Below are 25,084 nucleotides of genomic sequence, written 5' to 3'. Positions count from 1 at the left end.
GCCCACACAACATGATGAAGAAAGTGATGGCTGACCAGCAGGCCCAAGCCGTAGCAATGAGAAATTTGGAGCGACAAATGGGACAACTTGCTAGTTCCCAAAATACTCGACCAATTGGAGCTCTTTCCAACGATACTAAGGCTAATCCTAAGGCATCTATTAATGTTGTGTCATTAAGGAATGGGAGACAGTTAGAAGAAGTCCAGTTGAAAAAGAGAAAACAAGTAACCTTTAATGAGAATCCGGCCACTATATTGTCAGAATCAGAAAAATCAAAAGAGTCAGAGAAGCCAGCCGAAGAGGCGGTGGCTAAGTAAACCCCACCATTGGTTGAGAGGCCATCACCTCCGTTCCCTCAAAGATTGCAGAAATTGAAGGATAGTGCCGCGTATAAAAAGTTTCTCAATATTTTGAAGCAGGTGCAAATTAATATTCCACTGGTAGACATCCTGCAAGAAGTATCCAAATATACAAAATACATCAAGGACGTAGTGGCCAATAAAAGGAGGTTGGCCGAGTTCGAGACTGTGACACTCACTGAGGAATGTGGCTCAAGAATTCAAAGCAAGCTACCTCAGAAATTGAAGGATCCGGGTAGTTTCACTATCCAAATCTCAATTGGTAAACATGCAGTTAGGCGAACGTTATGTGATCTTGGAGTGAGCATCAATTTGATGTTGCTATCTGTGTTCAGATAGTTGGGGTTGGGTGAGCCGCGCCCAACAACAGTAATCTTACAGTTGGTTGATCGCTCCCTTCTTATCCTGAAGGAGTGATTGAAGATGTGTTAGTTCAAGTGGGTTCGTTCATATTCCCTACTGATTTCATTATCTTGAACCAGTTCGGACGAACCTAGTAACTTTTTGCTTAGACGATATATTTGTACTAGAAAATTCATTAAATATGGATTAATACTTAATTGCGAACCCAATAACTAACGAGCTATGAGTTCGATTGCAAATTCAAAATGCATAAACTTTAAATCATGTTTCCGCCTCTATCTCTTGTTACAGATCGAGGATGATTTAAAGGCTCTAGCCCATACAAAAGGTGTGGAAAGAAATATTGGAGTTATTGATCCAAAACAAGTGAAGTTAGGTAGCAGAAAATATTACAGATATATTGGCTCCTTGACTGTTCCTCCTTGCACTCAAGATGTTGTCTGGACTATTGTAAGAAAGGTAATTTAAAAACTCTAGCGTTTTATCTATGCTGTGATTATTCTTTTTGCCACTATCAATTTGAAGTTTAATATTCAATTTCGTTTGCTTTATATTTTCTTAGGTGAGAACTGTTACAAGAGAGCAAATGAAACTAATCCGCGAGGCTGTTCATGACGTAAGTTGCTACACTTCACCTTCGGTCCATATTTTTTAGTAACATTTTAAGATTTTGGCAAACCCTTTAAGAAATATATGATTATCCTTAATCATAAAAATATTCGATTAAATTAAATAACTTTTTAGTTTTTGTTTTATACGTCACTTAATTAATACTCCATTAATTGGAGTAGTAAATGTAAAATTGAAGGGGAAAAAAAGGTAAACTCTTACTTATTGTCTAAAACGTCAAATATTTCAAAATTTGTCAAAATGACTCATATTTGGTACCTTGGGTGCTAATTCTTTATTTGATCATAATTTTTTTTTCCCAGGAATCTGAAACAAATTCAAGACCAGTCCAAGCAACAAACAAACGACCGATCCGACTCTATCGACCAAATGATCCTAAAGAATAATAAAAATGATTCTACGTACAATCTTAGACGTAACTTACCATATTTATAGTTACTGTCACAATGATTTTGTTTATATACAATAAAATTGAGTTCAGTATATGAGCTAGAAATGGCCTTATCCCGTTAATGGCCGTTATCATCCATGTATTTTCATAACATGGTCGGAATTCTTTCCACATTATAGTGTATTTCTTGGTTCTATTTATTATTTATTAAATTGTAGCAAAATAAATTAGTTGTACTTGTTCTTTGTACCAGTAGGCCTCTCATTTTCAGTCTTCGACATATTTGTCTTTATTTTTTATTCTACTAACCCCACAAAAGCAACAAATGTAGGAAAGATTCATTAATTAGAGTAAGGCAACGAGTAATTAACTATTGGACAAGATTATGTCAAACTATTGGCAAAGCACAATATAGATTCTACTAGTCATGCATATGTTCAACAGATAGTCCATTTGTTCCTTCCAAAACTGGATTAGAAAATTTCTTTATCGTTGTTGAAGCTAGCATACATAGAGCATAATTTGTACTATTACAAAAATCAGATGTCCCCGTCACAAATTAAAATAAATAAACTAATACGCTCTAATGTTTCAACTTATCTACACTGAGAACGTACGAAATTTTTACGGCTATATGCTGATAGAGAAGGGGAGCATTCGCGGTAAAGTTGTTGTCATGTGACCAGGAGGTCACTGGTCGAGCCGTGGAAACAGCCTCTTGCAAAAATGCAAGGTAAGGCTGCGTACAATAGATCTTTCTGGTCCGGCCCTTCCCCGGACCCGAGCATATATAACGGAAATTTAGTGCACCGGACTACTATTTTTTATATGATGCTAGCAGAATATTTAATTTATTTTCTTTGCTACGATATTAGGATTATTTAATTTAAACATTTAAACCTTAACCTGAAGGTGAAAAAGTTTGACAAGAATAATTTAACAACAACATATATACCCATTATAATCTCACAAATGATACGTGTAAAGGAATTACATAGATGCACTACAGTGCACTATTGTTGAGTTGGACACTAGCTAGGGACAGTTGTACATTGTAGCTAGTTAGTTGATTAATTAAGTCGGTTAGTTAGTTGTATATATTGCTAGATACAATAGCTATTTAGGCAGAGCTTCATTTTCTGTAATTGCATGTTGATCAGATTATTCTAGAAGCTGTCGATTTCTCCTTGCTCTATCTTCATTCTTCTTCTGCTCCTAATCTCTTAAATCTTGGCTGATAATCGACCAACTTAACATGGTATCAGAACTAACTAGCTACTAGATTGAGGGATTTTTCACAAAATTGACAGTGAAAAACGAGGAATTCAGAGATAGTGTAGCAAGCAAACCCTATTTTTCAAATTCAATAGCGATTAAAAAGATAGTTACTGAAAATATGAGTGATACTTCAAGCGGAGTCACTGGCGGTAGCTCGATGGTGATTGACCACAATCACCCTTTATTCCTTGGTGCCGACGACACTCCTGGCGTCGTTCAAATTGGAATTCAGCTGGTCGGAATGGAGAACTACTCGTTGTGGAGTTGATCCATGAAAGTAGCTTTGCTAGTGAAGAACATGCTATATTTCATAGATGGCTCAGTGTGACGTGAAGATTACAGAGGAGATCTGGTGAAACAGTGGAATCGCTGTAATGCAATGGTGATTTCTGGCTTACGAGCAATGTAAGTGCAAATTTACTCAGTGGAATTCTCTATAGTTCAAATGCATTTCATGTATGGAATGATCTTCAGGAAAGATTTGACAAAGTTAACTTGACAAGAATCTATCATTTTCTTCGAGCAATTTGTACACTAAAACAAGGTGTTTCACCTATTTCTGTCTACTACTCAAAAATAAAAGACATTTGGGATGAAATGGATTCAATTATTGCTTTTACTTCTTATAATTGTGATGAATCTAAGGAGTATGTGGTTCATCTCTGAAACCAGGGGTTATTACAGTTCCTAGTGGGACTTAATGACTCATATAGCCAAGTAAGGAGTCAAACATGAGGATACCAACTCCTAGTGTAAATCAAGCATATGCTATATTGGTGCACGATGAGAGTCAGAAAGCAACTTCTGGAATGCTAAATTTAGGGGGAAATGGTACTGAACCAACAGCCTTATTCACAACAAAATGAGGCACATGAATGGGACAGGGGAATAGAAAAAATTACAATATGTACTTTGACTATTGTAACATGAAAGGACACAACAGTGACAATTGCTTCAAGCTAATGGAATGTGAAGTTTGTTTGATCAAAGGTCAGACAAAAGAGAACTGCTATAAGGTGATAGGATATCGAGTTGATTTCAAAGGAAAAAAGGTCAACTTGGTGAATGTAGGGGGAGATTATGGTTAGCAGTCAGTTGGTCACATGAATACACTAGTAGCACCATTCTTCACTAAGGAACAATACAGTCAAATCTTAACCATGTTAAAGAAGGCAAACATATCTGATGCAAGTGTAAGCTTAGCAGGTAAACCTTTATTTTTTACATTAACTAACTTGAAATGGATTGTGGATTTTGGGGAAACTAACCACATGGTTGGTGAAAAATCCATGTTGAACACTGGTGTATCGGTTAATAATTATGCAGTTGCAAATTCTGGCATAGGTGAAACTTTCAACTGGTGATTCAGCAGGTGTCTCAGATTAGAAATTGCTCATTGACAGAAGGTGAAGTCCTCAAAGATGTGTTGTGTGTGCCAACTTTTAAGTTCAATCTCATATTTGTATCAAAAGTGACAAGAGATCTGAATTGTTACATCATATTCTTTCCTAGTTTTTATGTGTTTCAGGATCTCTTCACTGGGAGGGTAAAGGATATTAGTAGAGAGGTAGATGGGCTATACGTTCTGTGTTAACAAAATACGACAGTCCAATTTGAAAATATGAAGTCTATAACAGCAATAAGCAGTGTACCTACAGAACTCTAGCACAAGAGAATGGGTCATGTTGCCATGTCTGTTCTTAGGAAGTTCACTACTTTTTAGAATAGTGATAAGTTTTGTATTACTCATTGTGAAGTATGTTCTTTAGCAAGACAAACAAGAGTTCCATTCTCAATTAGTAGTAGCAAGGCAGATAGTATGTTTGCTCTCTTACATGTGGATGTATAAGGCTCTTATAAGGTGCCAACACATAATGGAATGGGGGTATTTTCTTATATTGGTTGATGACTACTCTAGATGGACTTGGGTTTATTTTCTGCACCTTAAATCTAATGTTGTGGTTTTATTGAAGGATTTTATTGTGTTGGTGGCTACTTAATTTGGTCAGAAAATTAAGGTGTTTAGATCTGACAATGGTTCAGAATTCTTCCACTCCAATTGTAGTAATTTGTCAATATAATTGTTCATCAAATCTCTTGCACTTACACTCCACAACAAAATGGAGTGGTCGAGCGATGGCACAGACATATATTAGAAATAGCTAGAGCAATAAGAATTCAGGGACACTTACCTATCAGATTTTGGGGTCAATGCATCATTGGGGCTGTGTAGATTGTTAATAGGTTGCCATCTGTAGTACTGGACAACAAGTCTTCTTATGATATTGTCTATGGGAAAGCACCTTCTTTGCAGCACATGAGAGTTATAGGATATCTCTGGTATGCCACAGATGTCAGAAAGAAGGATAAAATTTCCCTAAGGGCAATCAAATTTATTTTACTAGGAAATGGTGCAAATCAAAAGAGGTATAAGCAGTATGATATAGCTAACAAATCTATTTTTGTTAGTAGAGATGTCACATTTCATGAGGACATCTACCCTTTCCAATATCTGAGTCCTCCTATTAGTTTTCTTGATAGTTCTCTGCATCACATACCTACACTAACCCCTATAGAAATTGTTCCTTCCAGCCCAGACGACTTGTTATTTAATTTAGGAAAACAATCACATGTACTGAGGGAACCTGAGATGGAGGTAGACAGGTTCATCATTGATCCCATTGAGCAATAAGTGCAACATCAGGATGTCTTGCCCAGGGCAGACTCTCTTTCACCAACTCAAGATACACATGTTCAGTCTTCAACTTTCATTTCTCAGGAGCAACTTGTTAATAAGGAGCCCATACAGAATGCTGTCAGGCAATCAGGGAGAGTCAGTAAGCCTCCCATCTGGCTCAAGGACTATGTAACTCAAGGCAAGGTAAAGACAGTGGCACACATGCCTTTATCCTATTAGTAGTGGTCAGCTATGATCATCTGTCCAAGCCTTATCAGAACTTTGTGGCCTATGTCTCAAGCATCATTGTGCCCAGATCATATCAGGAGGCTGCCAAAGATAACAAGTGGATAGAGGCAATGAAAGTTGAGATATGGCCATTAGAATAAAATAAGACATGGGAAGTTGTAGCACTACCTAAAGAGTAGAAGATCATAGGATGTAAATGGATATACAAAATCAAGTATAAGGCAAATGGTGAAGTACAAAGATTTAAAGAAAGGCTAGTGGCCAAGGGCTACAATCAAAAGGATGGAATTAATTGTCAAGAAATTTCTCCCATGTTGTTAAAATGGTCACTGTTAGAGGAGTTGTTTCTTTAGCTGCAGCTAAAGGTTGGACCTTATATCAAATGGATGTTTATTGCTTTCTTGCAAGGTGATTTACGTGAGTAGGTATACATGGATCTTCCTCAAGGTTTCAGTTCTGAGGCTGGTAAACATAAAGTTTGCAGGTTACGCAAGTCCCTCTATGGGCTTAAACAAGCATCCAAGCAATGGAACATCAAGTTGATCTCAACATTGACTGGTTTTGGTTATAAACAGAGTCATTTGGACTATTCTTTGCTCACCAAAAAATCAGTCAGCAAGTTGGTAGTGATTCTCCTTTATGTTGATGATCTATTAATTACTGGAAATGATCTTGAGCTAATCAATGTCACAAAGGCTGTTCTGCAGAACAATTTCAAGATTAAGAATCTAGGTGAATTTAGATATGTTTTGGGGATAGAATTTTCCAGAAGTAATGAAGGTATTCTGATGCACCAACACAAATATTCTCTGGAATTAATCTCAGACATTGGGTTAGCAGGTTCTCGATCAATTGGTGCACCGGTAGAGTTGAACCAGAAACTTACCAATAGTGAATTCGATACTCATGTTGGCTCATCCTCTTATCGACCACTAGAGGATCCTAGCAGCTATCAAAGATTTATAGGTACACTACTTTACTTGACCATTACTAGGCCAGACATTGCTTTTGTTGTGCAATGTCTGAGCCAATTTATGCATGCTCCTAAAGCCACTCACACGGAAGCAGCAACTAGGGTAGTGAGATATGTCAAACAGGCCCCTGGCCTTGGTATCCTCATGTCATCTCACAGCTTTCCTACACTTCAGGCCTTTTGTGATGCATATTGGGCCTCCTATCCCAATACCAGAAAGTCAGTAACTGGATACTTGATCAAATTTGGAAACTCTCTCATTTCTTGGAGGACCAAGAAGCAGGCAACCATTTCTAGAAGCTCAGCTGAAGCTAAATACAAGAGTCTTGCAACCACTGTTGCATAGATTGTTTGGCTCATAGGTGTATACAAAGAATTGGGAGTTTCCTTACATCTGCCTATTCCAATGCGCAGTGACAGCAAGTCTGTCATACAGATTGCTACTAATTCTGTGTTCCACGAGCGGACTAAGCATATCTATATTGATTGTCACTTCATTCGGGAGAAGGCTCATCAAGGTATTGTGGACACCCTCTATGTGCCATCATAAAAACAACAGGCTGACATCTTGACTAAGGGCTTTCCTATTGCTCAACACTGTTATCTTCTATCCAAGTTAGGAATAAAGAATATCTTCATCTCTCCTAGCTTGAGGAAGGGTGTAAAAGAATTATATAGATACACTACAGTGCATTAATGCTGAGCTGGACACTAGATGGGGATAGTTATACATTGTAGCTAGTTAGTTGATTAATTAAATCGGTTAGTTAGTTGTAAATATTGCTAGTTATAGTAGCTATTTAGGCAGAGCTTCATTTTCTGTAATTGCATGTTGAAAAACAAGAATAATTCAACAAATACTATAAAGATGATCAATGAATATATAATCACTACTGGACCTTAGTGATGGAAAGGAAGTAGGATTCATTAAAAAGAATACAAATTGAAAGAAAGAATTCATAGATCAAGTGAAAATGTAACTACAAAGAGACATTAATATGTGACTGAGGCAAGTACAATTAATTGATGATAACTAACATTGCATAATGAATGGAATATGTTTCTGAAACCATACCATTCTGGAAACAACAACAACCTATCCAGTCTATATCCACATGCGAGGTTCAGAGGAAGATAGTGTATACATAAACCTTACACCTACCTTGTGAAGGCCTTATCGACCCTCGGCTAAAGAAAGTCATACTATTCTAGAAAGAATTTTAATTATATCATTCATAGATGGCCTATGAAGAGGATCGTCTTCAATACAAGCTTTAGCTAAAACAGCTAAACCTAATGCTTCTGTTAAAGGGTAATCCATAAGGTTTGGATCAATAAAAAATTTCAATTGTTCAAAGCATCCTCCTTCATTAGCTCCCCCTCTCAAAAATGTAATTGAATCCCTAAAAAGCTTCCATCTACATCTTCTTTTCCTTATATGAGCTCGAGTAATACTACCCCAAATGCAAAAATGTTCATTTTTCAGACACTGAGCCATGTACTAGATACACATGGGCAATCCAGCCCCCGAGACATCCAATACTTCCAATTTCCTTCGTCGTTCAAATGATAGCTTTTGCTTCAAAAATAGCTAATTTTGCCATCCAATTCGAAGCCAAGAAGATTTTTTTGCTAATTATGTTCATGTGTGTATTCGGTGGAATACTGCAAAAGTGCAAGTAATGTAGCCCCGTGGCAATGTCAAAGGCAATTTGAGTTCTTCTATTCCAACTAAGAGAAGCTAAGGAGTTTGACAAACAATCCCTTAATGTTCCATTTGATGGATATTCAAACACAAGATAAGATCCTGAAATGTCATCCTCACCATAACAAACACCTCGAAGATTAACAATATTAACATGATTGATTCTTGAGTGTACATAAATTACTTGTTTTATCTTAGTTCCTTCACTAAAATTATCTGTCCCTCTTTTCAATTCGTCTATGTTGTACTCCCCCAAAGAGTACTTTATTCCTGCAAGTAAATCAGGTGATACGCATAAATTAGTAGAACTTCTAGTAGTCATTGGAGGGGAATTTCTTGGTGTTGAACCTGAAGTAACAGAGCTTTTATGTATCGAAGAACGATTTTTCTCTGCCTTGAATTTCCTTATGGCCCTTATATTTAAACCACAAGCAGCTAAAGTTGCAGCAAACAGAAAAAAAACCAACAACTAATACAACAATGTAGAGTTTCCTTAGTTTCAGGATTTTGGATGATTTTTCTATCATTTGCGTTGGTAAAAAAACCAGGAGTAGGTTGGTCAGAATCATGAATTATAAAATTAATAGATGGTCCTCCTTTTAAGGGAACTAAAAATTTTGAATTTGAAACTACATTGAGATTAAAACATAAATGGTTAGCACCCCATATATCTACAACAAAAATATTGAATTTTTCACTTACTTTTTCTGTATCATCTCCTGAAATAAAAGGGTATGTGACAAGGTACTTTAATCCGACGTCAAAAACTTTATCAGGACATTCACATTTCAAAGGCACAAGCAACTCTGTACCACCTCTGATATCATAACTGACTTTAGAAGTATTGTTTTTTGGAAATATTTTCATCGAAAAGTGTAATAGACTTAACTAAACCTTTAAAAATTCCACAAGCAACGTCATTGAATTTTGTATTTGTAGGTGCATGGTAGCTAATATTAGATTGAAAGGATTCACCTAAACAAGAACATTGAATTGGAACAATTACCTCTCTACCAATTTCAAGAATCTGCGACGACGAAGTGGCGTTGTTTAATGTGAGAAGTCTATCAGGAGGAAACTCCAAACAAGTAAGAAACATCAAAGATTGTTGTGAAATCTTGGTTAGCTCTGTAGATCAAGAATGTTTAACAAGAACCCTTTGTACAAGTATAGGTATATACTTGTTTACCCTCAAAATTGGATAACATATGAATTTATACGCGGTTTTAAGGATACGTGATCTAACTTGATAGAAATTGAGAAAATCAAATTAATATTGAAATTAATGATAGAAAAGTAAATGCAAACCACAAAAGCTGGGCAATCTTGGCCATGAAGGTTGGTCACCCTCGGGTCAAAAGTGCCTTAATCGATGCCGGAATAGAAAGATAAGATAATAAGAACTAATAACAATAGTATATTGCTTTTGGATGCCTATTACAATGTGTGTTATAAATAATTAGATCCCCTTTATATAGTAGGGGATTCCTAATATATAAAATGTAAGGAATCTTATGATTTGCTAATTAATCAGTTTCTCATTGATACGTGCCGAGATTCCCTCCATGATATCCGACCGGTTGCGGATATTTCAGCCTTTCGATTTGGTTCGATAATGTTTTCTTGAGCTTATTCGGAGTCGGGATCGGTTTCGGAGTTACGGGCTCGATGATCTTTGAAGACGTATGTTTTAACTTTGTACCTTAGTTCGATGGAACCTGGGATCAATATTCAATCCATCACGTTTCAGTCCCGATCTTGTCACGCTATAGATAAACCCGGTATCGACCGTATACAGATAGTCCCCTCATTTTTCGGAGAGTAAACAACGAGAAATGATATGAGCCCTCGATCTTTGTCTAGATACTTCGCGCCAGAAATGACAAAACTTACGAAACGTCTCGTCAGTCACGTATTAATGGCATTAAATGTGCGTCAATTGCTGGCCGACCATTATAGGTTTTGAACCATCGTTTGCAAACTATAAATACCTCCTCATTATCTCATTTAAACTTTACTTCAAAATCTCTGCCCTCATACATTAGAAATTTCTATATCCCCAAATATCAATTTTCTGATTACTCTAAAATCTCTTTATAAGAACTTCTGTTCTTCATCCCAAATTATCAAGCATATCCTTTTAACTTTCTCTTTTCTCCTAACTTTCCAAAAAAAATGGCGAAAACCTTAAAGTTTGTTCCTTAAAAAGAAGCTCCCTCTGCCCTGCGACCGTCTGAATAGGAAAATGTTCCATCTGCTGTTACTGAGGAAAAGACGTTGGAGCCCTCCTTGAAGATGTACATTCCTGCGGGGTGCCCGATCGGTGCTGATTTCATGGTCGAGAAAACCTCTTTTGTACCGGGTCGGTGCGAGCCGGCCTAGAGATATATATGTTTGATCACCGACGGTCTCTTCTCTAAGGTCAATGAAGATTGCAATTGGGTCGGTAAGCATGTTGTGGTGCCTACGCCTGAGGAATCGATTACTAATGTTTACACTTATCCCTTCGCATTGGGCCCTTTGGACCCGGTCATCATCGCCTTCTTTAAGAGGTACGAGATGACCCTCGATCAAATTCATCCTTCTCTCTGGAGGATAGTAATTCTTCTCCGCTTCTTCATAAGCAAAATCGAGAAATGTGCCTTCACCATCGATCATCTCATGCGTCTGTACAGTCCCCGACTTTGTCCAGGGGGATTAATAAAACTTGCCCGTTGGGCCACTAAGGCCCCATTTTCAAGCATAGACGAGGATCGAGATCGAGGCTGGTTGGATCGATTCGTTCAAGTAAAAACCTCTGATTTAATCACGGCCGAGGATATGCCATTTTCTGAGAAATGGAACATGAAACATAAGTATAACCTTGCCTTTAAGATTTCGTTTATTGCTTTTCCTTTTCCTCCCTTCTTATCGATGCTTCTTTCTTAAAGATTTACTTTATGCCTCAAAGTTTAGGTTTAAAATTTGGGATCTATCCCATTGGTCAGCAATAGTTGGCAATAACCCTGTGACTATTTTACTTGTGAATTTAGTTTGGTAGAGAAGCTTGGCGGAAGATTTTACTTGGAGCCAAAGTATGCAAAGTTGTGGAGGAGAATTAAAATTCTCCTGTAGCACACTTGGAGCCCAAAGTTATGTTCTCCTATAAAAGGAGGAGCTCTCTCACTTTTTCAAACACACCAAAAAGTAAAGAGAAGTACTAAAAGTTCGAGAGAGTAATCCACAGATCATAGTCTGTGAGATAAATAGTGAGTGCGAGTAATATTTTTGTGAGATATTTAAATAAAGAGTGTTATTTCTTTTGAAGTTGTAGTAGTCTCTGGACATTACTAAATTGTAATATTATAGTGGTAATATTACTCTGTTGGGTATTGTATTTTACCCCGTTAAAAATTTGGTGTCTTTGTTAATCTCTTGTGTTATTGTTATTTAGCGTGTGTATTATTCCTGGGCGGGATTATTATTACTTTTCTAACAACGTGGTATCAGAGCCATGGCAAATAATAGTCCGTTATCTTTTCAATACCCCCGTCTCACAAAAGATAATTATGAGAAATGGTCTACATATAAAAGAAATTCTTGACTCCCAAAATATGTGAGAAATTATAGATAGAGATTATGCAAAATCCGATAATGAGCAAACTCTGCCTCAAAATAAAAAAGATGTCTTGGTATAGACAAAGAAGAATGATCAAAAAGCCCTCATGCTCATCCACTAATGTTTGGATGATGCCATGTTTGAGAAGGTGGCAGATTCTACCACCTCAAAGGAAGCTTGGGAGATTTTACAAAATTCTCTTCAAGGAGTTGACAAGGTGAGGAAGATAAAACTTCAAACTCTAAGGGCTGATTTTGAAGTTTTAAAAATGAAAAAATCCGAATGCATTTCAAATTATTGTTCAAAAGTGAAGGTTGTTGTGAATCAATTAAGAAGATACGAGAAGGACATAGAAGATGTCCGTGTGGTAGAAAAGATTCTTCGTACTTTAACACCTAAATTTGATTTTGTGATGTGTGCTATTGAAAGGTCTAAAAATTTAGACTCTATGATGGTAGAACAATTGGAGGGTTCTTTATAGGCCAACGAAGAAAAGATCAAAAGGTGACAAGAAGTGCTATTGGAGCAACTTCTTAAAACTCAGGCATCCTTCAAGGATTATGGAGGTGAGAACAGGTATCGAGGGAATGGAAGGGGACGAGGCCATGGCGTTCATGGAAGAGGAAGACGTAATGATAACAACTTCAATAATGAAGTTAAAATCCACCAACATTCAGAGGTCGTGGTCGTGGACAAAGAGGAGGAAGAGGACGTGGCTACAATCAAGCAAATAATGGACAAATGTATGACAAATAAAAAATTGAGTGTTATAATTGTCACAAATTTGGCCATTACTCTTGGGAATGTCGTCGTTATGTTGAAGAGAAAGCTAACCTGGTTGAGAACAAGAAAGAAGAAGATGAGTCAACATTGTTGTTGGCACTCAAGGAAAAAGATAGGGATGATTGTAGCTCGTGGTATTTGGACAATGGAGCAAGCAATCATATGTGTGGATGCAAAGAGAAGTTTGTGGAGATTAATTAGACGGTGAGAGGTGATGTGTCTTTTGGAGATACACCAAATATTTAAATCGAAAGGATGAGTACAATTTTGATCTCCTGTAAAGATGGTAGTCACAAGCTAATTCAAGATGTTTATTATGTGCCAAAATTAAAAAGTAATATTTTGAGTTTGGGCCAACTTCTTGAAAAGGAATATGACATCCACATGAAAAATATGCATCTTTGGCTTAGAGAAGTAAGTGGAATTCTAATTGCTAAAGTGCATATGGAAAAGAATAGATTATTTTCTCTGAATCTTAAAACAATTGATGCAAAGTGTTTGAAGGCTAATGTGCAATATGAATCATGGTATTGGCACATGCGATTCGGGCACTTGAATTATGAAGCATTCAAATCAATAATAGAAAAGAACATAGTGCATGGGATACCATCAATCAACCATCCCAATCAATTGTGTGAAACTTGTCTTCTTCAAAAACATGCAAAGAGAAGTTTAACAAAGGAGGCCATATCAAGATCAACCAAGTCGCTCCAGCTTATTCACACTGATGTGTGTGGACCAATCAATCTACCTTCCTTTGGTAATAGTAAATACTTTTTGCTTTTCATTGATGACTTTAGCTGAAAGACTTGGGTTTATTTCTTAAACCAAAAATCTGAAGTTTTTGCTACTTTTAAAATTTTTAAAGTACATGTGGAGAAAGAAAGATGAAATAAAAGCTTTAAGGTCCGATAGAGGAGGAGAATTCACTTCAAAAGAATTTAATGACTTCTGTGAGTCTCATGGAATTCCTCTCCCTCTAACGGTACCTTATTCACCCCAACAAAATGGAGTAGCAGAGAGAAAGAATCAAACGATTCTTAATATGGCTAGATATATGTTGAAATCTAAAAGTTTGCCCAAGGAATTTTGGGCCAAAGTTGTTTCTTTGCAGGTTATTTGAATAACAGGTTTCCAACAAGAAATGTTAGATATCAAACCCTTCAAGAAGTATGGAGTGGAATAAAACCAAGTGTTAAGCACTTGAGAATCTTTGGGAGCATAGTCTATGCTCATATACCACAGCAAGGGAGAGCAAATCTTGACAATTGAAGTATCAAACATGTATCTATTGGCTATGATACGAGTTCAAAAGGCTACAAGTTATACAACCAAAGTATGGGCAAAGTGGTGGAAAGTCGCGATGTTGAATTTGATGAAGAATTGGCATAAAATTAGGAAGCTCAGGAAGAAACTTCATATGATTTTCTTCCATACTTTGGTGATGAAGAATAACTAGAGACCGTGGAGCCTATGCATGATAGAACACTACCTCTTTCTCCAACCAATGTTGCATCTCCTTCTTCTCAAGAAAGCTCAAATGAACAGCCACAAAGGACGAGGAGTATTCAAGAGCTCTATGAGAACGCAGAAGAAGTTACTAATTTTGATTTTTCAGGTTGTCTCTTTGCTGATACTGAACCAATAAACTTTCATGAAGCTGTTATAGACAAAAAGTGGAGACAAGCCATAGAGGAGGAGATCAATTCAATAGAGAAGAAGAACATTTGAGAGTTAACAACTCTTCCCAAGTGTCATCGAGCAATTGGAGTAAAATGGTTATACAAGACAAAGAAGAATATTTATTGAGATGTGGAGAGATACAAAGCACAACTTGTGGTTAAAGGCTACAAGCAAAGGTAAGGCATTGGCTATGAAGAAGTCTATACACTTGTTTCCCCCATGGAGACGATTCATTTGCTTATCTCTTTGGCAACATAAATGAAGTGGAAGATCCATAAATTAGACGTCAAGTCATCCTTTTTGAATGACTATCTTGAAGAAGAAGTGTATAATGAACAACCATTGAGCTTCGTGGTCAAAAATCACAAAGATAAAGTGTTGCGGTTGAAGAAAGCTTTATATGGATTAAAGCAAGCCCCATGACCATGGAATAGTTGCATCGACAAGTATTTTCAAGGCAATGGTTACTCGTTGCCTCCTTGAATATGCTTTTTACCTTAAAGTTCATAATAATGGAGATATGTTGCTAGTTTGTATTTATGTTGATGATTCTATTTTTACGGGTGATAACCCAAGTTTGTTTGAAGCTTTTAAGAAAGATATATCACCTGAGTTCGAGATGACAAACGTAGGGCTCATGTATTACTACTTCGGCCTAGAAGTGAAGCAGATGGAGGATGAAATTTTTATCTCTCAAGAAAGCTATACAAAAGAGATATTGAAGAAGTTCAACATGCTCGATTACAACCCTGTGAACACACCGATGGAGAGTGGGACAAAATTATCCAAGTTTGATGAAGGAGAAAAAGTGAATCCCGTATTTTTTAAATGTCTTGTGGGAAGTTTGAGGTACTTGACTTGTGCCAGGCGAGATATCCTCTTTGCAATTAGGGTAGTAAGTCACTTCATGGAAGCTCCTAACTCCACTCACTTGAAAGTCGCTAGAAGAATTCTTCGTTACCTAAAAGGTACGATTGATTTTGGGCTATTTTACTTTTCTTCTAGTGATTTCAACCTTATGAGATTTTGTGATAGTAATTATGCAGGTGGAATTGATGATAAAAAACACAACTGGCTTTGTTTTTTTCTTGGGGTGATATTGTTATTTCTTGGAGTTCAAAGAAACAATCAATTGTCACTCTCTCGACTTGTGAAGTTGAATATGTAGCAGCAACATCTTGTACATGTCATGCTATATGACTGAGAGGATTATTGAAGGAGCTCAATTTATAACAGATTGAAGCTACAGAGATTTTGTATTGACAACAAATCCGCACAAGCACTCGCGAAGAATCCAGTGTATCATGATCGAAGCAAGCATATAGATACACGGTATCACTTTATCAGATAATGCATTGCCAAGAAGGAAGTCGAGCTCAAATATGTTAAGTTTCATGATCAAGGTGCGGATATATTTACAAAGCCTCTCAAGTTTGAAGATTTTCAGAGATTGAGATCAAGACTTGGAATGAAAAGAAAAATCAAAATTAAGGGAGAGATTGTTGGGTCCATCCCATTGCTTGGCAATAGTTGGCAATAGCTTTGTGCCTATTTTGCTTGTGAATTTACTTTGGCAGAGAAGCTTGGCGGAAGATTTTACTTAGAGCCAAAGTATGCAAAGATGTGGAGGAGAATTAAAATTCTCATGTAGCACACTTGGAGACCAAGGTTATTTTCTCCTATAAAAGGAGGAGCTTTCTCACTTCTTCAAATACACCAAAAAGTAGAGGGAAGTAACAGAAGCTAGAGAGAGTAATCCACAGATTGTAGTCTGTGAGATAAATAGTGAGTGCGAGTAATATTATTGTGAGATATTTAAATAAATAGTGTTATTTTTTCGAAGTTGTAGTAGTCTCTTAATACTACTAAGTTATAATATTATAGTAGTAATATTACTCCACTCGGGTATGGTATTTTACCCCGTTAAAATTTTGGTGTCTTTGTTATTCTCTTGTGCTATTGTTATTTATCGTGGATATTATTCCTGGGCGGGATTATTATTATTATTATTATTTTCCTAGCATAAAAATGCTTGTGCATGTTGGTAAATCTTATATGTAATCATCTAAGTTGACATCGGTACCTTTTGCACACCTTTTGTGTATATATGATTTTAGTATGGTTTTAAGCTAGCGTTTGGACATAGATTTGATTGAAACTTGAGAAAAGAGTTTTTGAAGTTGTGCTGAAAAATGTATTTTATTTGAAGAAAAGTTGAAGTTTTGTGAGTGGAAGAAAAAAATTCATCCAAAAATTGCCCTAAACAAGTTTTAGGGAACTTTGAAGTTTTTGAAATTTTTTCCTCCAAAACATGATCATATTTCATAAACAAATAATATTTTTTAATTTTTTTTAAAAAAATGAAGTCAAAATCTATGGGAAAACGGGAGCTAATAATCTTAACAACTGTTAATTTTAATGATCAAAGTTTCTACGATCTAACTGTTGAGGCACTCCAAAATACTTTTAAAGGAAAAATTTGATAAAAAGAGGTACTTTAGAATACCTCGCTTTTCTCCTCCATTTAGGGGTGTTCGTCGGTCAGTATAGTACGATATTTAGACATTTCGGTTCTTTATTTTTGGTATTCGATTTCTTAAAATGCTATACCAATACCGTACCTAATTAAATTTGGTATGATTTGGTTTTTCTCCTTTCGGTTTCGATTTATTCAGTTCGGTAACTTCGGTTTATTCGGTTTGAATACTAACTAGTGCGTAGAGTCATAGAATGTAATATTCATAATTAAAGTACTCAAAAGTACAAAACTATAAAGGTTTGTTGACAAAAGTTTTGTCATGACCCGGATTTCCCACCATCGGGAGTCGTGATGGTGCCTACTAGTGAAAGCTAGGCAAGCCACTATTCCGATTAATTTACCCTTTTCATTTTTAACCTCATAACAATTGCAAGTTAACATATTATAAACAACATAAATAAATAAATGGAAGAATGAAATTTAATGATTAAGCTAATATCGATACGAATCCATAAATATAAAACACCCAAAACTGGTGTCACAATCTCACGAACTATATAAGAATACTATAAACATGGTCTGAACGAAATAAATCTGTCTATGGAATAGTAAAGAACAGAAAGAAACTAGATAGGAAGGGGATGCCAAGGCCTACGGACGCCTGCAGGACTACCTAGGGTCTTCTGTTAGACTGAAGGCAACAACCTCTAGCTAAGGTCCGTATGCTCCAGTACCGGGATCTGTACAACAGAGTGTAGAGTGTAGTATCAGTACAACCGACCCCATGTACTGAGTAAGTGTCGAGCCTAACCTCGGCGAAGTAGTGACAAGGCTAGGACACAACAAACAAATAACCTGCAATTAAACAATATCTAGAAGTAAAACAGGAATAGTAGTAATTCAAAAATAACGGGGGAGGGGTAACATGTTGTGGGACAAATACTAACATAAAGAATCACCGTAACAAAGGAATAAAGCAATTTAGGTGTTGGAACCGTAAATAGCAAGAAATCATATCAAACAGGCAATAATTGCACGGCATCGCCCATCGTGCTTTATCTTTCTTTCCTCAACCCAAACAATAGCAATAACAATATTCCGGCAAGGGAATCAACAATAAGAATAAGTACATCCCGGCAAGGGAACCAACAATAAGAGTGAATACGTCCCAGCAAGGGAATCAACTATAACCAAACTTGTACCAACAATTAACTTCACAATTGAACCTCAACTGGAGCCAATGCTCAACAATAAACAAATACCAAGAACATAATCATAAGTCTTGCTCAACATGGATAATCAACAATTTAGGCAATTGTAGTACTTATTAAGAAACACAACTACCAAAATTTAAGACTCACGAGCATGCTTGAAACCACCATATAGATACTCGTCACCGCACCTATACGTCGTACACTACACAATCACATAGCAAATAAGGCACAATACCTATTCCCTCAAGCTAAGGTTAGACCAAACACTTACCTCAATGCCACGAACACAATCAAGCCTCAACTACCACTTTACCTCAATGCTAAATAAGCCAGTTCTAATGCATGAAAATAGGTCTTCTAGTATTTTCCCCAAAAAATCAAAAATCGACACTGGGCTCGCTTGGTCTATACCCGAAATTCAGACCAAAACCCAATTACCCATTCACCTCCGAGCCGGGATATATAATTGGTTTTGGAATCCGACCTCAATTTGAGGTCTACATCCCCAAATTTTGATATTTCTAAGTTCTACTCGAAATTCTCAATTCCACCATGAAAACCCTATATTCTAGGATGAAATCTTGTAAAAAGAAGTTAAGGAGTGAAAGAAATGAGTTGAAAATCATTTACTTGAGTTTTGGGGAAGAAAGAGTGTCTTGAAAAATCACCTCTTATGTTTTAGGGTTTTGAAAAATGAGAAATGGCTGAAAAGTCTTGTTTAAATATACCCCTCTCAGGCCCTCACTACTGACTACATAAAAAGGACCGCGGCCGCGAAGCTCCTCCGTGGACCGGGAAATATCGAGCGCGGCCGCGAAGACATGGCCTTGACCATCGCTGACCAAGAAAAACCCCACCGCGGTCGCGAACACCCCACTATGGTTGCGAGAAATCACCGCGGACCGTGATCCCTAGTTCATAGACCTGCAACTTTCTCCGAACCTACAACAGTTATGTTCTAAGTCTAAATTCACTCTATGGCCTATCCAAAACTCACTCGAGCCCTCGGGGCTCCGAACTAATCATGTATGCAAGTCTAAAAACATCATACAGACTTGCTCGTGCGGTCAAATCATCAAAATAAGATCAACAACTACGAATCCGATCTCAAATTCATACAATTACTCAAGAACATTGAATTTTCCACTTTCTCTCAAGTATAGGTCCGTTTTACACCAAACCACTTCCGATTCATACCAAATTCCACAGACTCAACCAAATTATTATTTTAAACTTGTACCAGGCTCTGAAACCAAGATACGGGCCCGATACCATCAAGAAATTGTATTAATTCACTTCTAAAAGCCTTTATATTTTCCAGCAAATAATTTTCTTTAAAAATTCTTTTCTCGGGCTTGGGACCTTGGAATTCAATTCCGGACATACGCCCAAGTCCCATATTTTACTATAGACCCTACGAGACTGTTGAATCGCGAGTCCGGATCTGTTTACCAAGAATGTTGACCAAAGTCAACTTTAATCAATTTTAAAGGCTATTTTCCTTATTTCACTTAGATTCCACATAAAACGCTTTCCGAAAAATGTGCCCGAACTGCGCATGCAAATTGAGGTGAGACAAAAAGAGGTTTTTAAGGCCTCGGAACACATAATCAACTTGTAAAAACAAGTGATGACCTTTCGGGTCATCACATTCTCCACCTCTAAAATAATCGTTCGTCCTCGAACGGACATAGAAAAGAAGTACCTGAGTCAGGGAAAAGATGGGGATAACGGCTCCGCGTATCGGACTCGAACTCCCAGGTTGCTGCCTCAACAGGCTGACCCCTCCACTAAACACGAACCGAAGGAAAACTCTTCGACCTCAACTGATGAACCTACCGGTCTAGAATGACTACCAGCTCCTCCTCATAGGACAAGTCCTTGTCCAACTGGACAGCGCTGAAGTCTAAAATGTGGGATGGATCGCCGTGGTGCTTCCGAAGCATAGACACATGAAACACTGGATGCACGGCTGATAAACTTGGTGGCAACGCAAGTCTGTAAGCCACCTCTCCCACTTGATCAAGAATCCAAAAGGACCAATGAATCTAGGGCTTAGCTTGCCCTTCTTTCCAAATCTCATCTGCCCTTCATAGGCGACACCCGAAGAAACACCCGTTCGCCGACCATGAATGTCATATTACAAACCATATGGTCAGCATAACTCTTCTGCCTGGACTGAGTTGTACGAATCCTATCCTAAATGATCTTAACCTTGTCCAAGGCATCATGTACTAGATCTGTACCCAACAACTGAGCCTCTCCTAGTTCAAACCACCCAATTGGCGACCGACACCGTCTACCATATAAAGCCTTATAAGGAGCCATCAGAATGCTCGACTGGTAACTATTGTTGTAGAAAATCTCCGCTAGAGGCAAGAACTAATCCCACGAGCCTCCAAAGTCAATAACACAAGCTTGAAGCATATCCTCCAAAATCTGAATAGTACGCTCGGACTGCCCATCCATTTGAAGATGAAATGTTGTGCTCAACTCAACCCATGTGCCTAACTCATGCTAAACTGCCCTCCAAAAATGTGAGGTAAACTGTGTACCTCAATCAGAAATGATAGACACGGGCACACCATGAAGACGAACAATCTCCCGGATATAAATCTCTGCCAATCACTAAGAATAATAGGAAACCACCACAGGAATGAAATGCGCTGACTTGGTCAACCTATCAACAATAACCTACACTGCGTCGAACTTCCTCTGAGTCTATGAGAGCCCAACAACGAAGTCCATAGTGATCCACTCCCACTTCCACTTAGGAATCTCAATCTTCTGAAACAAACCACCAGGTCTCTAATGCTCGTACTTTACCTACTGACAATTCAAACGCCGAGATACATACGCAACATATCCTTCTTCATCCTCCTTCACCAATAATGCTGCCGTAAATCCTGATACATCTTAGCGACGCCCGGATGAATAGAGTATCGGGAACTTATCGGCTAAAGCCTGAACATCCAAAGCAAGCGGCCTCTCACCGGCCGGAATATATGCAAGGCTGCCCATACTGACAGACTTCATACTCAAAGCATCGGCCACCATATTGGCCTTCCCTGGATGGTACATGATGGTGATATCATAGTTTTTCAACAGCTCTAACCACCTCCTCTGCCTCAAATTTAGATCCTTTTGCTTGAACAAGTATTGCACACTCTTGTGATCCATGAATACCTCACATGACACACTGTACAAATAATGCCTCCAAATCGTCAGCACGTGAACAATGGCTGCTAACTCCAAATCATGAACTAGATAATTCTCCTTGTAGATCTTCAACTATCGCGAAGCATATGTAATAACCTTGCCATTCTGCATCAACACCGCACCAAGTCCAATATAAGATGCATCACAATATACTATATACAGCCCTGAACCTGTAGGCAATACCAACACCGGTGCCATAGTCAAAGCTATCTTGAGCTTCTGAAAGCTCGTCTCACACTCCTCCGACTACCTGAACTAGGCACCCTTCTGGGTCAACCTGGTCATCGGGGCTGCAATAGATGAAAACCCCTCTACAAACCGACGATAATAGCCCGCTAAACCCAAGAAACTCCGGATCTCTGTAGCTGACGTGGGTCTAGGCCAGTCCTTGACTGCCGCAATCTTCTTAGGATCCACATGAATACCCTCTGCTAATACAACATGACCCAAGAATGCAACCGGACTCAACCAAAACTTACACTTCGAAAACTTAGCATACAACTGGCTATCCCTCAGAGTCTGAAGAATGACTTGAAGATGCTGCTCGGGATCCTTCCAAATGCGGGAATAAATCAGAATATCATCATTGAAGACAATCATAAAGGAATCCAAATAAGGCTTAAACACTCGATTCATCGAATCCATGAAAGTTGCTGGGGCATTTGTCAACCCGAATGACATCACCAAGAACACATAATGCCCGTACCGAGTGCGAAAAGTTGTCTTAGGGACATCGAATGCCCTAATCCTTAACTGATGGTAGCCAGATCTCAAATCAATCTTCGAAAATACCCTGGCACCCTGAAGCTGATCAAACAAATCATCAATCATCGGCAATGGATACTTGTTCTTGATTGTGTCCTTGTTCAACTACCGATAATCTATATACATCCTCATCGACCTGTCCTTCTTCTTGACAAACAACACTGGCGCACCCCAAGGCGAGACACTAGGTCTAATAAAGCCTTTATCAAGCAAGTCTTGTAACTATTCTTTTAATTTTTTCAACTTATGCGGAGCCATGCGATATGGCGGAATAGAAATGGGCTGAGTGCCTGGAGCCAAATCAATGTAGAAGTTAATATCCCTGTCGGGTGGCATGCTCGGCAGGTATGAAGGAAATACCTTAGGAAACTCACGAACAACATGCACAAAATCCATAGAGGGAACCTCAACACTAGAATCATAAACGTACACAAAATAGGCAAAACATCCCTTATCAACCATATGCTGAGCCTTCATATATAAGATAACCTTGCTGGTAGAATGACCAGGAGTCACTCTCCACTCCAAACGAGGCAACCCCGGCAATGCTAAGGTCACAGTCTTTGCATGACAGTGCAAGAAAGCATGATAAGGGGATAACCAATCCATCCCCAGAATGACATCGAAATCTACCATATCGAGAAGTAGGAGATCTACTTGGGTCTCAAGACCCCAATAACGACCACACAAGCACGATAAACACGATCTACCACAATAGAATCACCTACCAGTGTGGACACATATACAGGAGCACTCAAAGAATCACATGGCATAACCACATAAGGGGCAAAATAAGATGATACATAAGAATGCGTGGACCCTGGATCAAATAGAACTTAAGCATCCCTACTGCAAACTGAAACCGTACATGTGATAACTGCATTGGAGGCCTCAGCCTTAGGTCTGGCTGGAATAGCATAACATCGGGGGTGGGGCCCACCACTCCCTTTCAATCGAGCATGCCCGCTCTTTAGCACTTCCCTTCCCAAAGTGGGAGTAGGAGAAAGAAAGCGCACTCGATCAATTACAATGCCGTGTCGTAAGACAAAAAGTCACCCGTAGGAGTTTAAAACCAATATGCGAGCTAATTTTCTCGCTAAATCCATCTCTGATCTTCTCTATTGTTTTGGTTGCTTTCTTGGGTGTAAGGTTCCTAATGTTCTAACTCAGAAAGTATAGTCGTTCTCTCTTCCTGACCGTTCGGCCAAGCCTTTGTCTGTTCATTGGATTGATATCAAATAGCTTTTCCTTCTCCCCAACTGCTGTCATGTCCCACTACGCTCATTCAATCTGATCTACCAGCTCTAAGACCGACTAAATGGGAGAAATCAAATCAATCTTAGGGATTTTCTTTGAACTACATCCCGAGGGCAGCCTCCTATTAGCTAGCCTCCGCCTCTAGCTACCTGACCTCCACCTCTAACGGTCTGGCCTCCACCTCTAATACCTTGACCCCTACCTCTAGCTGGCTGAGCGGGTGGTGGAACACCTGGTACTGAAACCATAGCACAAGAACCCTAATGTTGAGAGCTACTCAAGGCTCGAGGGCAATACCTAGCAATATGTCCCAGATCACCACATGTATAACAAGACTTTGGCTGCTGAGGCTGTTGACCCTGAAACTGACCCTAACGGCCTGAGTAACCACCATGATAACTCTGGAATGGGGGTGCACTGATTGGAGCTGATGGTGCTTGGTAGGATTGCTGATTAGAATACTACACATAAGAACTACGGCCACCTGGAGCACCCTGAGAAGTTTGAAGTGCTGAATGAAACGGCCTTGGAGAATGGCCCCTAACGAAAGAATCCCTTCCTCCAAATGAGGCACCACGAAACATGCCTGAATGACAGGGCCTCTTGTTAGACCCCTGACCACTCCCCTGCAATAAAACTATCTCAACTCTCCTAGCCACATTGGCCGCATCCTAAAAAGAAATCTCACTCCCAGTCTCCTTAGCCATCTGTAATCGAATCGGCTGAGCGAGTTCTTTAGTGAACCTTCTCACCCTCTTTATCTCTCGATGGGAAGTATGATAAGAGTATGATGGGCCAAAGCAATGAATCTGGTCTCGTACTGAGTGACAGCCATAGAACCCTGCTGGAGACGCTCAAATTGCCTCCGATAGTCCTCCCTCTGAGTGATAGGAAGAAAATTTTCTAGAAATAGCTGAGACAACTGATCCCAAGTCAAAGCAGGCGACCCAGCTGGCCTAGCCAAACAATAATACCTCCACCAAGTCTTGGCGGAACCTGATAGATGGAAAGCAACAAAGTCGACCCCATTGGTCTCCACTATCCCCATGTTCCGAAAAACTTTATGACAGCTGTCTAAGTAATCCTGGGGATCCTCTGAAGATGTACCACCATAAGCAGTAGTGAACAGCTTGGTGAACCTGTCCAACCTTCACAAAGCATCGGTAGATATAGCTGCCCCATCATCGGCCTGAGCTACTACACCCAGCTGAACTGCTCCAACTGGATGAGCTGCTGGAGTCTAATATTGGGGATCCATCTACTCCGAAGTGCGGGTAGTAGGAGTCTGTGCTCCTCCCCTAGCCTGAGAGACGGCTGGTGCTATAGGAAGTAAGTCTGCCTGAGTAACACTCCCCATAAGGCCCACCAGATGGACCAGAGCATCCTAGAGTATTGGGTAGCAATGAACCCCTTTGGGACATGATCTGGGCCCACCGGAACTGTCTGGGTCGGAACCTCATC

General features: G+C 38.8%; 3 protein-coding genes and 1 pseudogene across 3 annotated transcripts; 3 read left to right on the top strand and 1 right to left on the bottom strand.

The window, feature by feature from the left end:
- The first annotated feature begins 4,181 nt into the window (after positions 1–4,181).
- LOC138881692 (uncharacterized) lies at positions 4,182–6,087 on the top strand. Its single transcript, XM_070161941.1, has 5 exons — positions 4,182–4,381; positions 4,534–4,588; positions 5,255–5,677; positions 5,801–5,902; positions 5,977–6,087. The coding sequence occupies exons 1-5, from the start codon at positions 4,182–4,184 to the stop codon at positions 6,085–6,087; spliced, it is 891 nt and encodes a 296-aa protein (XP_070018042.1).
- A 182-nt stretch (positions 6,088–6,269) lies between these two features.
- Positions 6,270–7,617, top strand: LOC138881691 (uncharacterized mitochondrial protein AtMg00810-like; annotated as a pseudogene).
- Positions 7,618–8,118: 501 nt separating this feature from the next.
- On the bottom strand, positions 8,119–9,492 carry LOC138881690 (protein LYK5-like). The gene is made up of 3 exons (XM_070161940.1): positions 9,171–9,492; positions 8,522–9,060; positions 8,119–8,421 (listed from the first exon to the last, which is right to left on the bottom strand). The coding sequence occupies exons 1-3, from the start codon at positions 9,490–9,492 to the stop codon at positions 8,119–8,121; spliced, it is 1,164 nt and encodes a 387-aa protein (XP_070018041.1).
- A 5,657-nt stretch (positions 9,493–15,149) lies between these two features.
- Positions 15,150–16,327, top strand: LOC138881689 (uncharacterized mitochondrial protein AtMg00810-like). The gene is made up of 2 exons (XM_070161939.1): positions 15,150–15,538; positions 16,267–16,327. The coding sequence occupies exons 1-2, from the start codon at positions 15,150–15,152 to the stop codon at positions 16,325–16,327; spliced, it is 450 nt and encodes a 149-aa protein (XP_070018040.1).
- Positions 16,328–25,084: the final 8,757 nt, after the last annotated feature.

Source organism: Nicotiana sylvestris, chromosome 11, assembly GCF_000393655.2.
Source record: "Nicotiana sylvestris chromosome 11, ASM39365v2, whole genome shotgun sequence".
NCBI classification, from domain to species: Eukaryota; Viridiplantae; Streptophyta; class Magnoliopsida; order Solanales; family Solanaceae; genus Nicotiana; species Nicotiana sylvestris.
Note: the sequence above shows the minus strand (reverse complement) of the source record. Positions and strands in the feature narration are given on the sequence as shown.

What these genes read in the sequence shown, in the direction of transcription:
- LOC138881692 (XM_070161941.1), top strand. Translation starts at nt 4,182, where the DNA reads ATGTTAAAGAAGGCAAACATATCTGATGCAAGTGTAAGCTTAGCAGGT. An exon ending in ATAGGTGAAACTTTCAACTG is followed by an intron (nt 4,382 to 4,533) that starts GTGATTCAGCAG and finishes ATTCTTTCCTAG; the next exon opens with TTTTTATGTGTTTCAGGATC. An exon ending in TAAAGGATATTAGTAGAGAG is followed by an intron (nt 4,589 to 5,254) that starts GTAGATGGGCTA and finishes GGGGCTGTGTAG; the next exon opens with ATTGTTAATAGGTTGCCATC.
- LOC138881690 (XM_070161940.1), bottom strand. Translation starts at nt 9,492, where the DNA reads ATGAAAATATTTCCAAAAAACAATACTTCTAAAGTCAGTTATGATATC. An exon ending in TTCTGACCAACCTACTCCTG is followed by an intron (nt 9,061 to 9,170) that starts GTTTTTTTACCA and finishes CTGCAACTTTAG; the next exon opens with CTGCTTGTGGTTTAAATATA. An exon ending in TCTTGGCTTCGAATTGGATG is followed by an intron (nt 8,422 to 8,521) that starts GCAAAATTAGCT and finishes ATGTGTATCTAG; the next exon opens with TACATGGCTCAGTGTCTGAA.
- LOC138881689 (XM_070161939.1), top strand. Translation starts at nt 15,150, where the DNA reads ATGGTTACTCGTTGCCTCCTTGAATATGCTTTTTACCTTAAAGTTCAT. An exon ending in TGTCTTGTGGGAAGTTTGAG is followed by an intron (nt 15,539 to 16,266) that starts GTACTTGACTTG and finishes TTACTTTGGCAG; the next exon opens with AGAAGCTTGGCGGAAGATTT.